Consider the following 17,563-nt stretch of genomic DNA (forward strand, 5'->3'; position numbering starts at 1 on the left):
GGGTGTCTCTTCTTTATTTTCTGCATGACCTGGCCGGGCAGCCCAGTCCTCGCAGGAGAGGCTGTTGTGTGTGACACATAGGTGGTGATATAGCAGAGGCGGGGGGCTGATGAGGAGAAGAGGAGTGGCAGACCTAAAAACTAAAAACTTCCCCGAGTGAGTGACGCGCGTGGCCGCCGCTCCTCCCCGTTGACAGCGACGGGGGAGAAAAAAAAGTTCCCCTTTTTCTGACTCTTTAATTTTCCTGATGTAGCAAAGGAGCGCGTTTGGACAGAGAAATAAAGTCACGGCGCTGTCCTTTTTTTAAACGAGAAAGAAGTTCGGACATGAGAGCATTCCACCGATAGAAAAGTCACCCGAATCTTTTCCCAGTAAGCGTGCGTGCGTGCGGCATCATGAAGCTACTACTGCGGACTCTGCTGGTCCTCAGCGCTCTCCTCAAGGTAAGGAAGTTTTTTGTTCACTTGTCCTACATGTGGCACAGAATTACACTAGTTGGTATTGTTTTATTTGTTGGAGAGAGAAGAAAAAACCACGCACAGAGGGCCCTTTGTATGGATGTGAAGGTCCGTTCTTACCGCGCGGGTGTGACTGCACCTGTTGCACAGGTAGTTGCTCCGCTCACTTATCTGTTGTCAGTAGTTGGTTAAGTTTATGTATGGAATCAGATTTGCCTCACAAGCATCAAGTAAAACTATGGGAAACAAAAAAGTAATCACCAAAGCAAAACGTAACACAATGTTGTGTGTAATAATGTAAACTGTTAGTCTTTTGACTGTTTGTTATCTTTTGTCTACTTCTTTTTCTTGCACAGCGCAGACTTGTAAAAATGTAGGCCTATGGAAAAAAATATAGACCTACAAACGATAACACAACAATGCAATTTTGACCCGGTGATAGAGTAGGTTTGTGTTGCAGATGTAGAATGTTAAGGCTTAATAAAAGTTGAATGATGGTACGTTGATGGGTTATGTCAGCAAGTTAATACACCGACCTTCAGCTGGAGAGTTTGAACAACGGGGCTATAAAGACTTGGTGAGAATAGGACTTGTGATGTTGGATTTAGAATTACGCCTTTTTTGTAACTGAATTATTTTGGTGAATATTAAAGGTGGAGTCAGCGTTTCTTGGGAATGTTAGTCAGTAGGCCTGTGTTAAAACACAGCCTATATGCTCTGTAAACTGGCATGTTACTAGCTATTGTGGGCCCCCTTTGTTTACATGCCAGTTTACAGAGCCTTGACTGTGTATTAACTCAGCACACCCACTACAGACAGGTATCATGAGGAGATATTCACTGATTCTGACAAAAAGTGATTTTGTCAACAAGCGTTCTCCAGAATCACTGATTCTACCTTTTTACTTAATGAGATAGTTTATAATTGGAATATCTTTTCTCAGTCAGCTATGTATTGCACTGGCCAGGGTACGGTGACCTAGCCTGTAGTCAGACCCACCTGTCCTCGTCCCACTGGTCTTTCTGGACAGAGAGAGAGAGAGAGAGAGAGAGAGAGAGAGAAAGAGATAGATAGATAGATAGTTAGATAGATAGATAGATAGATAGATAGATAGATAGATAGATAGATAGATAGATAGATAGATAGATAGATAGATGGATAGATATAGAGAGAAAGGGTGAGAGAGGTTGAGAATGGTATTCGAGGACGCGTGTGGCCAACACAAAGAGTCAGGAATGGAATGAGGTGCAGCCCAGTCCCTGTCACTCCTGTATGCAGCCACAGCTCCAACTCACCAATCCAATAGGTACAAACTACAGTGTGATTGTGATAGAATCCAATACAGCAGAAGACGGACAGAGGACAATGTGTAGAGACCTCTGGTTATTTTAAAGCCAATAATTAGCGGAGGTATTGCATGCATGGGGGCACATAAATGTTTATATAGCTCTGTCTAAAATGTGCAGGTTTTCTGTATGAGGCCTGATGCTGTTTCATGATGGATTGCATAAATGATAAAGCACTTGTGTAAAATGTGTCAAATGTGATACCTCTGCACCATGGTCTGTGTCTCCTACCAGCAGTCAAGGATGGCTTCCTTTAACTATAACCACAATATATGTCACACCTAACGGCTATCTCTGCACATTGGATTAAGATAGTTATTATTTTTTTTGCATGAAAGTTCATTCTTCACCTGGGAAATATTGGTGTGACAAAATAGCCATGGTGGAGACTGGAGAAGCTAAAAGCTCCAGAAAGTTAATGACAACGCTATTAGTTATTTCTCAAATATGGAAAATGACATGATGAAATACACTCTGTGCCTGTGTGGCATGGCATGGCATGACATGGCAACTGCATTGGTTTGAATAAGGAAGTGAAAGGTGCAATGGGCCGTTATTCAACTTTCCACGTACACTGGATGACCAGAGGTTAACACAGGCCACAGGGTACACATGCAAATGCGAACCTGCCACCAACCCAACCAGTTACAGTTATGAAGACACGTTTTCAGGTGTTATAAACAAAGGTTGTGAAGGCAAGACAACTAATCCAGAGTCTCACTTGAACATGTTGGATCCCTTAACCTAAATATGTGATCAGAATGAAATTATCCTAAAGATCGAAGGCACAGCAGTCAGGACTTTCCCGTTCAGAGGCATCTTGTCTCCTAATGAAATCCCAGATTGGAGGCCTATTTTGCAGCCCTCTGAATGCTTGAAACCTCAAGGATATCACAACACGAGTTTGGTCTGTTTCTGGTGACATTCAGGCACTGTTAAATGTATGTTATTTAAACGTGTCAAATAATTGTTTTATAACATGCAAGGGAAATACATCTTAAACTTGGCATCTTGAAACAATGGATTCATTTATGTATTTAGAGATAGGATGTTTAAAGTGGTCAAATGTTGTCGTTGTTTATGACGGTCTTTGTGATCCTATACGAATACACTGTATCACAATACACACAGCAAATGATGAATGATACTAAATACAAGATCAGTTAAGGGACAACAGCTTGTTTGCTTTCTAAACAGCGTACTCATTGACATTGTCTGGCTTAAAGAACAAAGGAAGTTACTGCGAAAAAGGGGGAAATAATATGCTTCCCTGGAAGGATTTTCTTTTGCATACTGACATTTTCCATACTGCATACATCTTCAAAAAATTATACTACAATCCACCTGGCTGCACGTCACACTCAACACCACGGCACCATGCTTGTTAGTAGTCTCTTTATTTAACAGTCCCCAGTCATTCACCTGACAGCCTGACTGAACAGTAGCAAGAAATTATACAGTTTGTGTGCACTGCTTTCGGATACTAATATTAGTTTTTCTATATGTCAGGGTCTACTATTTATATTGTTTCTCAAAGTCTAAATAAGCCTTTCTGAAAATAAATAAAAAATAAATAAGCCTTTCTTGCTATGCTGCTCAGCTGCTGTGTATTTAACCCGACTACAATATATGATGTATGATCTTGGGAATGAATAGAGCGAACACTGCTGATGAGAAACATCTTCCAAATATAGACCTTTCATTTTTCTGTCAATTACATGATACGGGACCTAATGTATGGCAGCAGCAATATTCATTTGCTATAACAGGATGCTAAACTGTTATCATCACATTATAATAGTCCCTTCCTTTGCATTAATGTGTTGTAAAAAATGTCATTGTTTGCTGTGTGTATTGTGATACAGGGTCTTCGTCTATACAGGCCCACATGTCTTAAAAGTCTTCGTCATGCATGTGAACATTGATGTTTCACTCACAGTGTTTGTGAAGATAAGACACCGGCGTCAAGTTGTATTTAGAGGTATGGTGGAATTATGTCAAATTTAAATCAAGAGAATGTCTGAAAAAAATTAATTCACCTATAATTGGGCAAATAAATATCGTAGACACCTGTGTGTAAGACAAAACAACTGGTGTGATTAGTTAGTTGTGCATCCAGTAGTTCAAGTTGTCAAATTGCGTCCTCTCATTCCTGACATGAACCCTCTGGACTCCATTCCATTTCTGAGCGTTTTTCACTCATGTCACATTTCTACACACTGTGGGCTCATTTGTTACTCTCTATGCAAGTCTTACATGTCTAAATAACAAGCACAACCATGGCTATAATTTGAAATGGCTCATAAATGTCTTTTGAGCAGTATAACACTGTACAAATGGCATATAACATGAAAAAAGGGATAAACAAAAGAGGAATTTCTGTGATAATTCAATTTAAAAAAATAAAAAACCTATCTAATCTTGGTATACAATATTTACCCAAGGGCACACGTGTATATCGAGGGCTTGGCGCAAAAGGGGCGTAAGTGACATTTTCAGAATTTTACAGGAGAGCAAAAACAAACTTTTTATTGATTGTAAATATTTAACAAAAAACAGCATATGGAAGCAATCTCTACTTTAATAGAGATTAGAAATGACTTTTATATATCATTTTAACGGTCTTGATAAGTTCTATCAAATGGTAAAAGAATAACGTCACTAAACATTATACTTTTTGAAATAAAGGCTGAAAACATAAAGGCGTAAGTGAAAAACTTCAGTTGAGCTTGGCGCACAAAAGGCGTAAGTGCATCATAAATAGGCTCAAGAGCTGACAATATGGAGGGATTGCAGAAAAGACCATCATTTATACTACAGAAAAGGTGTTTTTGAATATGTTTGGAGAATTTGATATACCCACATATGATGGAGAACATATGGACACTAAAATAAACACTTTTTTTTTTTTTTTTTTTTTTTTTTTTAAATAAATCTTTTTTTAATTTTTTAAATATTAATTCCTTGAAGCCTAATCTCTATTAAAGTAGAGATTGATTTCATATGCTGTTTAAATATTTATGATCAATAAAAAGTTTGTTTTTGCTCTCCTGTAAAATTCTGAAAATGTCACTTACGCCCTTTTCGCTCCAAGCCAATACGAGTATTGTCAGCTCTTTAGCCTATTTATGATGCACTTACGCCTTTTGTGCGCCAAGCTCAGTGCACTTACGCCTTTTTTGCTCCAAACTCAACTGAAGGTTTTCACTTACGCCTTTATGTTTTTAGCCTTTATTTCAAAAAATAAAATGTTAAGTGACGTTATTCTTTCACCATTTGATAGAACTTATCAAGACCTTTAAAATTATATATAAAAGTCATTTTCGCAAAATATGTCACTTACGCCCCTTTTGCTCCAAGCCCTCGATATAATACAGGAAGAAAAAAGTTTAGCCCTACATCAGACACACACATAATTATTAACATTACTAGGCATTTATTTTGTTCTGAACAGTTCCAACTGTCTGGAGGTGACTCTGCATTTTCGTTCTGTAGCATTGTAAGCTAAAGGTCTTAGCGAGCACAGTTGCGTTGTTTACCAACCATAGGCATATAAGGGTGTATTCACACATGCTGTGTTTAGTTCGGTTGAAACGAACTCAGGTGCACTTCCACCTTCGGTGCGCATCTTTCAGGCAGGTGTGAATACAGCAATCGCACTCGGGGGCGGACCAAACAAACGCTCCGAGACCCAGCTGAAGAGGTAGTCTCGATGCGCTTCAAAACGCACTCTGCTGCAGTTCGTTTGTGGTGTGAATTTGGCCGTACTCGATCCGACCCAATTGCAGGAAGCACTGCGCCTTTTCTTTCTTTTCTTTTTTAATAAATCGCCATCAGCTTCACATTATGGGAAAGTGTTGTTGTCGCCATTGTTAGGAAGATTAGTTGTGGTTTGACCGGGAGCCCCGAGCGAAAATATTACATTTGATAATGACGCGTGCGGATCAGCGATCAGATGGAGAGGAGCGTCTCCCGTAGCCTACAGTGCCAACAGGTTCACGCTGCGCTTTGCATGAAGTGTGTGTTTTTATTGTTCTTCCCAACGGGACCGTCAATACTGTTCCCGTGTCAGTTTGGTGCTGAACTGCGGCAAACTGACACCCAGCTGATACACAGCTTAATCAGCTGTGTTTCAGTTTGAGCCTATTCTTCACGCGAGCCGAGCGTCCAGCAGCAAAAATACAGTAAAAATGATGTTTCACATCGTAGGCTAGAAGCCACATAACGTGGCATTGTCATAGGGCTACATATTATAACCATATGAAACAACAATAATTTGATGTTTTTCTTCTTTATTTATAGGCTAGATGTAGGCATTTTTATTATTTTTAACCCCATATTATATCAATGATAAATTCGCAGTTTTTACTTCGTTCTTCCTGCTTCTCTCCACCCCAGAATGTCTGTCCAATGAATGAATGACCTCAGATCACGTGTGGTTTTGCTTCGTAATGCTGGTTCACTTGCAAAAGGGGCAATATGAAAGTGGACCACACCAAAAAAAAAAATCCAAATTCTATTTGGTCTGGACCAAAGCAAGTGAACTAACGGACTTTCCATGTGTGAATACACCCTAAGTCACTAACCCCACGATGATTCGCTATATGTGATCTTTAAATTACACTCCGTTTTGTAATGTAATACAGTGGTTAACAAGTTCTAAACGAAGATTCCTCCTGCCATCTACACCAAAATAGTGGGCTAGCGCTGTTTTGATAGCGTGTGTTACATCTTTAAAGGTCCATGGTGCTTAAGTTAACTATTGAAATCGACCAAACAAATGTTCAAATGCTTAAGTTAGCTTTTTAAAGTTTTTCTATAAAACCAACACAATTGCCTTATCAGAATGAGTAAGAATTATATTTATTTTCCTGCCGTGAGGCCGGGCCGAAACCGAAACCTTTGTTCAGCTGCCCACCCCTCCTTCTCCCTCTAAAACAAACGGCTGAAACTGAAAGCCGTTAAAAGCCGTTGGGCTAATAAAACGCTTGAGGTGGCGTTTTTAAGTGAGAAAACTTCCATTTTATCAGTACATGGTCTAAAGATAAGTATGAGCCTATGATTGATATCCAGAAATTTTTTGCGGAGATACAATCTTGTTCGACGCTAGTATTGTAGTGGACGGGGATTTCTGCCTCCGGGCTGCATGAAAATAAGCTCCTCCCACAGCCCCATTCATACCATGCGATACCATGGCTTGGCCACATGTCCATGCTGGCTGCCCTGGGGGCCTGGCTAATATCTAGCTAGTCTGGGAGTCCGTCGCAGATTTGATAGATATTTGTCGCATTGCTATTGCATCACATGTAAACAAACTTGGCTGCTTCCGGGAAGCCGATAGCGCATTGAATTTAATGGTTTTACAGCTTCTTGATATCCCAAAGGGTTGATTTTTGAAGATTGAAGATTTTTTGACGTGTGAAATGTATGATTATTGTGAAAATGTGCTGTTTTAGCTTATATTTTACATAATATAATTTGCATTATACGAGACGCATTCGTGGATCCTCGGAAATTTCAGAATCCGGCGAGGAATACACTTTTTTCAGTTTATGTCTAGGGTAAGTGTATAGTTTTTGGCAATTGTAGTAATAAAATATGTTTAGAATAGAACGGAGTGCAGAGGGTTAAATTAAACTTTGTTCATTTGTGTTAACTACTCATTGTCAGTTCACCAGAGGTGGAATAAGTAAGGTATTCTGTATTATGTGGAAACATATTATAGTTTCTTCTTAAATTGAAATTTCAAATATTTTTTAAGGAGAATTGTTCATTTGTTACAACAACATGATGAACTGATCTGTTTTTTGTTTTTGTAATCGGTTTGTGATTTTCAACATTTTACATCCTTTAGGTTTAAGATTGATGCTTAAATCATAAATTCAGGATAATGATAGTGCATTGTTTATACTATATTACATTGATTTATTGCTTTAATTAATAGGTCTGTTGAAAGTCTGTTTAATCAGATGTTCATTATTATTCCATATCGAACCTAATGTCCCTACGGGGACAATTAAAGTTTCATGTTTAAGAGTTTCATATTAGATTTATACATAACACTAAATCAAACAGAACTGTTACATTAACATCTTAATGAATAATGCAATTTTCATTTCTGACTCGCTCAGCCTCACTTGCAGTGTATAAAGACACGGCTCTTCTGCTTGAAATAACATGTCCATTCTGTTGTTCATATGCTGTACATCTTAAAAGGCCCAAAAATAAAGTACATCCTGTGTGACAGTCTAGAAAAAGTGCATGCAAACCACGGCTTAACACTCAGCCGTTCATGACCCAGGAAAAGTACAACACTTTGCATGGTTTTGGGTATGGGGCCTTATTATCGCTATCTGTGAGAACATCTTGGTGCAAGTAAATGAGACGTTTTCTAACTACAACAACAATGGCTATTGCCTCTGTGTGTTGAAGCCAGTCTTAATGGCTAACAGCTATTCTAATGCCTTGTGCTTCTATGAAATGTGGATGACTTGTGATGACTTGGTGACGTCTGATGTGCGTCTGAACAAAAGTATCCCTTTCCAAAATGGACTGCTCTCACTGTATCCAGATTAGAAAAAAGCATAAGCCTCTTTGTGTCTTGCATCGCATTATCAATCTAAAGTGCAAAAGTCACAATTCAAGTCCTCCATGGGTAATGCTGCCCCCCTGCTTCAACTGTCAAGACAATCCAGTTTCAAATTAACATCCCCAAACATGCTGCCTTCGAACAGGGTTGCGCCTGGAAGATCTGCATGTACAAGATGAATTACAAAGAGTCACAGTTCCCCAATCCATGTAAATGAGACATGGGCTCCTCTCTCGGCCTCAAAGGCCTTATTGTCAGCAAATAGCTATCATTTTACCAGTGGCCTCTGAGCAAGTCATGGACAGCTAAGGCTGTAGTGGAGATGCACAATTATTATTATTTTCCCACTTGTCTCTCTATCACTGCATTTCCAGTGCTATAGTGCTTCAAGTGAGATGCTTAATGCCCCATTAGTACAACATAACTATATTACAGGGTTATCACTCAGTGCCCACTGCCCATGACAACCAAGTGCTGAAATAAATAGAATTTTTATTTTAAATCTGAATGTATTTTTTTAAGCTATGCAAGAGGATTAGCTGACAATGTAGAGACGTTCAGTTTTCAGTATGTATACAAATTAATCTTTTTCAAAGAATTTTCAGGTACCATTGACTGGTGTTGTGTTCACTTACTGATATATGTAATGAGGTGCCTTTAAACGAGTTGAATCAGCAAACAGATTAGTGGTTTCCACCTTTAAGGTAACGGGTATCGGTAACAGTGGGGTCCACCACATTGGATCAGATGGGAGAAAAATTCTTAGCTCTCCTGACTTTACCTTTAACAGGTGACTTTTGGACGGTTTTGATACATATAACCTAAGGATGAATTAGTTTTAAGATTCAGTTCAGTGCACATGGGACAGAAACCTCTCCCAGCATACTTGAGTTGTACTTCAGAGTCTAGATTTTAAAAAAGTAAAGAAGGACATGTATTAGCCATAGTTCAATCATTTTAATGCAGTATTTACACCCGTGAATGCAGCAGAAAGGAGCATACAGTATAATACAAAACCTACAGAAGGCTTTCTCTGATCTTATTTCCCCGCAGATTAGCACCCAGCACACACCCAATGTTCCGCTTTAACATCACACTGATCACACTTCTATGATCAGGGTGACGTTCCAGCCCTCTGGGCCCGGAGTCTGTGGGTGTGGGGCCATAATTCATGCACTTTTTGGCCAGCTGCATTAGGAGGAAGCTGAGTACAAGTGCATTGTACTCAGATGGGTATCTGCCAACAGCAGCTCAGCAGTCTGCACAGTGCAGCACAGTGCTGGCGACAGTAAATACAACGTCACTCATTTCCATAGTCTCTGATGTGGCCCATGATACCAGTGCCAGTTCTGTGGAGTGGGAGGCTGATACTGTACCTGGAGACAAACACTCTCATAGCTAACACCTATCACGCGTGGAGAATATTTGGAGGCAGTTGATATATTTAGATCCAGCTTAAGGCATTTTTTTTATGATTCATGAATCATGTTCTCATAGTATTCCATAGGAAGATGCTCATATTTCATTTGTCTAACAGAGTTTTGTGCCATTTGTATCACTCTCAAATGCTGTATACGGTAATGTATACGATACACACATTAAAATAACTTATAGAAAATAAGAACATATTAAAGAAGAAATAAATATTTTAATAAGAATAGTTGACTTCTCATATTTCTCATAAAACCCTAATTCTAATTGAGAGTCACCACTGCCACTGTGTAAAAAAAAGTTAAATCTTAAGTCTTCATCCTTTCATCCATTTTCCATAAAGTGGATAATAATGTAATTTCAATAAATGTTTTATCTGCGGTCGTGATTGACTAACTGGATAGTATAGACATTTTTCCAAAACTAGTGTTGTGCGTGCGATGGATAGGCCTACAGTATGTGCATCTTAAATATCCAAATCTTTAAAGAAATATAGTTTGACCCATGTCTTGTGTTACAGGGGTAAAACTAGCGGTTGTCTGAGCCGTTATTTATAAATATACATGTTGTACTTATCAGCGACATTGAGTAAACATTAAAACATTTATTTGGGTGGAGTGGCCCTTTGCCCTAACCCTAACCCCATGAAAATGAAAAAGAAAAAACGCCAGGTACAGATTGCAAAATGCAGAGGAAGATACAGTACAGTCTGTCAAATGATGTTTTGGCAACAGCAATGATCTAAAGATACAAGCGCAGATTTATTAGCCAATGTCGTGTGGCTCTCGTCTTCCTTTATTTGACCTTAATGAACTGGATCTATGGACTTCAGCATAATGCTTAAAAGTCCTTTATTTTCTTTGAATCTGTTATCAGGGTTCTCTGGGTGGGCTCAGGAAGTGCCAGGAAGTTATGTTAGACCAGAAACAATTGAAAGTCTGAGGCAGTGAACTTTAAATAGAGAACACACTGCCAATTCATTAGAGGCGGTAAAATAAAGTGAGAATTGCAACTTTCACTAGTCTCACCACACATCTCACCACACACCATAGTTGATGAAGAGAAAAGTTCTGCATTTTGAAGTGGAAAGCATTAATGTGGCTCGTGATGCCCTTTTAAACATATACGTAAAGGCAAACCAAGCAATGTTAAATCAAGCTGAATTCTCAGGAGAACTCATTATGTTTCTATTTGATGTCAAGTGATTAATTCAAATTATGATTCAGCCTGATTCCATTGCCCTTTTTGCAATTTTCTTTTCTAGATAACAAAGTTTACCCTGTCGCGCAAGTGTAAAAACCAGTTTTTGTGATATTTGCTCAAGATTTTTAAAATGTGCATTAGAACAGGTGGATGGAAAACATGCAATGATTCAGTTTTAAACTGCCCTGCCTGAAAGCTTTGAATCGAGTACATTCTATCCATTCCCACACAGTCTTAGGAGGAAGATGTCTTATCAGGTTATTGAAGTAAAACATTTTAGGACAAATACATTTTTTAAATTGTCCTAATATGTTGAACAAATCTATTCCTCTGGAACCTTGGGTGTTTAGTGTAGCTAATGATAAACACATAAACACACACACATAAATGTTTTGGTTTGAATCAGATACTGCCGCCAAGAATCCACTTTCTCCACTCAGAAAGTCAACAGAGGCCCCACCACCAAGTCCTCTATACCCTCAATTCAAGGATCAAAAATTATTATTATTTTCTTTATGCTTTTGTTCCAAGTTATCAGATGATGAGGAGCTTAGGTTAAATAGGCTGATCCCTGAGCACTTTTAAGGTGATTTCATGATTGTTTTTGGGCCCAAGTGTTATGATGGAGGAAGGAACTGGGGCGTTATCAGGAGGGGTGCAGCAAAGGCTGGCTGTTGGGAATGAAAGGGAATCAAGAGAGTGGCAGGCAGGCTGCCTTTAGGGTTTATGCAATGTTTATATAGTGGTCAGTACAGCCATTTCCTCCCCCTCCTCCTCCAGACAAGCCCAGTCCAAGGGCACATGTACAGTGCAAGGAGCATAGGGGTCACTGAGTCCCAGCCAAGTACCGGTATGTTTCACCGTGTGCATTAAATATCAGCCCTAAGGTGAGAGTCTAATGGTCACAAAAGGTAACACTGGAGACTACAGTCTACAGACTTAGAGCCGTGTGTGCCAACAACCAGCTTAAGCGTTTTTTTCTCCTTTTTCTTTTAGTGGCTTCAATAGAGTGATATGCTTTCACTATAAATACTAGGGGTTTTACAGATTCAGAGGGAGGAGGGAGAGTGGAGCTGAGGCCGAATGGATCCGTTAAAAAAGAAAAGAAAAATTATGTCCAATATTTGAACTTCAGTATTTATATTTCCCAAATGGGTTTCTACTCTCTGAGTTGTTGCCAAGACGTAATGGCTTGAGACGTTGTTGTGTTTATTTAGTCAGGAGAACATAAGTGATACTTAGGAAGCACGCCAAGGGAAATAAAACATTTGGGAATCTTAGTTCAGAGAGGTCACATATCCAGAGGTCAGTTTAACATGAATATTTGTATGAAAACATGATATTGTCACAGTATTAAGAAGATGCAGCTTTCACATGCCGGTATGTGACCCTTACCACATTCTTGTGGGGCTCGAAGTGGTTGAGTTTGTCAGATTCTGCTCGTACACAGTCACGTTTTACATCTGGAACCAGCGTCAGCTGCCCTTAAACTCAAACTCTAGTCCAGTTGTAATGTCATTCCCAATTGATGTACCACAAAAACTAAAGCTTACTAAATCTACACACCTACCAAATGCTTAACACATCTGTTGGTGGTTTATAAATCATTATTGACCTCGGATAACAGCAGTTCTAAATACAATCTCACCACAAGGAACAATTGGTAGCTGCTATGGAGTTTTTCATCGTATCACATTATCTTCATTAACAAATAGAGTTTGCTCAGTGGTCAGGATATTTTACATGTTCAAATGTATATCAGACCGGCTTAAAAAATTAGGTCCAAAGGATAAAATATCTGTTGTTGTGTAGTCAATTGTTAACCAACAGAAGAAAAAAACCTGCTTAACTTGACTTTTCTCATTCTAACAAGACAGTTTGACACAGAGCATTATTGGCTAATTAATTTTTTAAATGTATTCAATAGAAACTAGGTAGCTATAGGAGACTTTATAAAACATTATACATGTTGTACCTAAATTACAACCCCAGTCCTGATGGAGGGAATAAGCGTGGCTGTATCTCTGCCTGGGACAATTACCTATAATGACTGGCAGTCTCTATTTGTCTGTTCTCATCCAAAGTGAACTCTTGTGGTAATGAATGGTAGCCTGGCATTCCCAGACCTGCCACTAGGCGCTGGCAAATTAAATTTGCTGCGCCTGTTGATCTGGACACTCTCCGTTGAAGCTTTTTCTAGAAGACCAGAAATCCGGGCTCACGTTTCAATTGTTTCTATCTAATATGGGCGCGCCAGAGCCCTTTATATGGTATTCTGGGGAGGACGTAACCGGATGACGACAGTGACGTGCATGCAACGTCGAAGCCGTGATAGTAAACATCAAAGATGGCTGCGGATATGTTGTGTGAGTTTGAGACTGCTTTGGCCTCGACCCTTTACGATTTAGAAGACGGCACTCAAATCTTTCATTAGCAAGTAAGTGGAACGTTCTGTTTTGCCGACCGACAACGGCAAACGTTTAATTTAACAGTTTAACAGCTGTTTGCTAAACGAACGGGGCTTACGTCACCTTGTGCATCGCTCTGATTGGTTGTAGTGCTATCCAACTGCGTGCAGTGGCATTTGAAATGCACGAGTAGGAGCCGCCCCTTGAGTTGGAAATTACTATTGATCGTGGCCAGACCCTCTATCATTCAAGATATCAGGGTCTGGATTTCCAGGCTAAATGAATGGGCAAATAAAGTGCAATTTTAAAGTAAGACACTTTTTTTTAAAGCATTTGCTTTTTCTCCCTCTCTGTGAAGTACCTTTTTTTATACAAATACATAAATCCAGTATAGAATTCAGTCATCAAATCTAAATCCTTACAATATCCAAATTGAAGTCATTATTAACGAGAAAAAAAAGGGAGAATATATGATATATTCCTCTGTTTTAGTAATTTAACTAATGCGGATATCTTGAAACTCTCCGTCCGAACATCGGGGATATTTACAGCTGCGCAAAATGCTTTTTCATCACCTAAAAAAAATTATATACTGTGGTGATGGATATGTTACGTATATATCTATAAGTATGTGGTATAAGTGTGTCCCTAAAATTACGGATAGTGATACATGATCTAACAACCACCTACCCTCCCTCTAACAGGGCGTTAGTGTGAACCTCAACTGTCCCTACACCCTGCACCAACAGCAGAAGTATAGCCTCGCAGACGTGTACTTCCTTATACAGACTGTTCCTCTTGGCTGGTAACGAACAAAATCCACCCAAAATGACAGTATGTTTTTCCCCCCCACGCTACCTAATAAATTTAAATAATGGCTGGTATATAGTTTAGGTTTTAAGAAGTGCAAAGACTCTGTTAAAGATAAAACAAACACATGTGAATCGTATGTCATTGAAATGTATACTGACCTTCTCATACACTATGCAAACACCAGAGCCTCAAAGAGTACTGAGCCCTTGAACTCCTCATGCACCACTGTGTGGCACCATTGTACTTCAGAAAGAAGAATGGAGTCCCAGAAGAGTGGGAGGAAGGGATGGGTCACTGCTGTTAATAGAAAAAGAAAAGTTAAGAGGACAGCGGTCTCCAGGGTCGGTTGGGTGAAAGAGGCAACATATACTGCAGAATAGACCTTTTCTTTCCCTTTTTCCTGTACCTCCTGGACTTCTGAGTAGTGAAACCTATTCTTCTATGGTCTATTGTTAATTCAACTGATCTGCTTTATCAGCGTACTTATTACCTAGGTTCAATATTGCCAAAGCATGTTGAAGGTGATTTACATTGTTAGTATAAGGCTGTATAGAAGAAATAAATACAACACATTGTTTGAACTACATCCCTACATAGTAAACAATAATGAAAGATTCACCTAACGTATAGCACAATAGCCGTATACCAAATCAGTCCTCCTCATCATAGTAAAACATTTATTAATGCTATTCTCCGTTTTATTACATTGTAAAACTTAATATCTTTGGGTTGAAGAGAAATTATGATTTCCTCATTTCACTGACATTTTACAGACAAAATGATTAGGATCAGAATAATCAAAAAACGTAAACATAGACTAGTTGCAGCTCTGTTTTTAATGTTCTTATAACATTCAATTGTCAGGTTACTTTTGAGGTTATAGTTTGAACATGGCTGCACATTATAACCTTCATATGTATTGCAGGGTTGTTTTATCAGACTGTGTTCTGTGAATATGACTAAGCTCAGCTGGACAGGTCAAGATTAATCCGTCTTTTCTCTGTATACTGAGCGGCTTTTGCCCTGTTATATTCCATGTCATATTCCGTTGGATTTGCATGCCTGATTAGATTTTGTGTAATGCAGGCCATGCTGTGTGTGAAGTCTTGTATACCATTGTTAACTGGAGTCAATGATTGAACCTGTCTGTGATCTGTGTGCGGCAGAGAATGGTGCGGGTTTGAGCAATGATGCCATATGTTTAATGTTTAGCTGCGTGGCAAACAAACTGGAAGGCAACATGTCAGTGAGGGACTCTGGGCTGTTTAAGTTTTGGCTAATAAGTAATGTCGAGTCAGAGCTGTGTGCTAAGTCCTGATAGCAGGATACAGATGATAATCACCGTGGAAATACAGAGCTGTGTGGACATGAAGCTTCATGTCTACATGTGTGAGTTTGATATTTAGCGTCCGGCGTCCGCCTTGGTAATTTGTATGTAGTTATTTTGGAGCATGAGAGATTTGTGATATCCATAAAACGCCTATTTACCATAACCTACTGTAATCTTGTATAACCACAGCCTACATCCTTGTTTGTACTTAATGGCACGCAAACACAATCTTTTCATCAGTTAACAGGGCATTGCATTCCTTAATACTGAGCTTTTGTATGTGTATGTGCACAGTTGACAAGGAAGTGAATAAACCACATATTTTTTTCTTCTTTTTACCCCTAGACGAATAACAATTACATTATTTGGTATTACAAGTTTGTATTTTCTAATTAAAACGACTCATTGCGCATTTTTACAGGCGTATTCCAGTATGTTTGGACTTCAATCCGTCTACTTTTGGACAAATACAATGAAGGGAAAAATAACATAACATGTAGCAAGTTAAAAAAAAAATTGGAAAGGTTGCGGGTCATCCTCCTGTTGTTTGACTCCAAGGACCACAGTTCACATCACACACGGGCAGGGGTTTACAAAGGCCTGGTGTTTAGGAAACTGATGAGCCACAACCTGTTTAACACTAGTTCCATTTAAGGATCAGGATAGTTCTTTTAGTTGCTATTATATACTGATGCCCTTGGACTGTGAACAGGTAGTTGGTTTCCCAGTTGATGCTTTGAAGCTGTTTTAAACTCAATGCTGACCTCTGCTGGCGCAAGCATGTTAACTTTGCTTTTCTCTTTCCTCTTCTCCACAGATCACCCAAGCGGCATGTAAGTACACTTTTAATACATTTCTGTTAATGTGTCACTATTCTTTTTTAAAGTTCTCACATAGTGCTGTATGTTGTGTTATGTGTTGCCTGGGCCCTGCTCTAATCTAGTTGTGCTCATGTCCTACTGTTGGCCTTGTTTTTCTTCTCCTTCTTGTCTCTACCTCTTAGGTAATGCATGTGACAGCAATGACACAGAAACATTAATGGCAACCACAACAACAGTCACTTTTAGATCAATACCAAACTGCAACTTGTCGATTGGAAACCTTACTTATGAAAACGGTTCAATAACTGGTTTGAATCCTGGGTCGGTCTATCAAATCTCCCTTGGTTGTTTGAATTGCTGCAAAAATGTCACAACCGGTAAGTCTGCTTACTTTGACAAAACACTTGCATTTCAGTCCTTGATCTATCCCAATATCTGCAACTATGACTTTATTTGGCATAGTACCTACTGCATGTCTGACCATTTGATTGTGAACACTCAAATGGATAAAGCACAGATATAAAATACTTGGATTACAGTCGTGTAACACTACACCCCCCCCCCCAACCTTTCTTGCATCCACAGAGCCTGATGCTGTCAGAGATATCACTGTCACAAAATTCACAACATCCTCTATGTCTCTAAACTGGACTCGACCAAATGGAGAGATCTCTTTCTATAGAGTACAGTGGAATGATGGAAGTTCAAATCAGACTGTTGATCAAAATCATTCAAACATTACTGACCTGACTGCTGGTGTCCGGTATGAAATAACAGTTACTGCAGTGGCAGGTGATGGCCACACTGAAGGACAGAATGACACTGTTTCCCAATACACAAGTAAGTGAGCATTTCAATGTGTTTCTTACTGTCAGGTAATGAGAATCTGCTGGGGATATCTGTTGGAGGAAAACCGCCTGCAGTGATCATAAGCAGGATGAAACTCAAAGGTTGTGATAAGAAAGGTCCAGATGTAGAATATCAAGTCCTCTTGTTGTTGACAGCTGGGTTTGGTTTTGGCTACAGTGATGCTGTCTTTGTACGGAACTATATAGATGACAAGAGAGCTCACATGTGAAGCTAATTCCTGTTGTTATTTAATCACAAATTCACCACATTAATGATGGGCAACATTTCATTTTAATTTAAATTAAGCTTTTTGAC

General features: G+C 39.2%; 1 protein-coding gene across 1 annotated transcript; it reads left to right on the forward strand.

The window, feature by feature from the left end:
* Positions 1–308: 308 nt before the first annotated feature.
* LOC307250553 (receptor-type tyrosine-protein phosphatase eta-like) lies at positions 309–17,247 on the forward strand (the record flags this gene model as incomplete). Its single annotated transcript, XM_080027672.1, has 4 exons — positions 309–443; positions 16,396–16,411; positions 16,582–16,776; positions 16,985–17,247. The coding sequence occupies exons 1-4, from the start codon at positions 396–398 to the stop codon at positions 17,245–17,247; spliced, it is 522 nt and encodes a 173-aa protein (XP_079883798.1). The 5' UTR covers positions 309–395.
* Between the last annotated feature and the right edge of the window lie 316 nt (positions 17,248–17,563).

This window comes from Ammodytes marinus (genome assembly GCF_949987685.1).
Source record: "Ammodytes marinus genome assembly, chromosome: 5".
Classification (NCBI taxonomy): domain Eukaryota; kingdom Metazoa; phylum Chordata; class Actinopteri; order Uranoscopiformes; family Ammodytidae; genus Ammodytes; species Ammodytes marinus.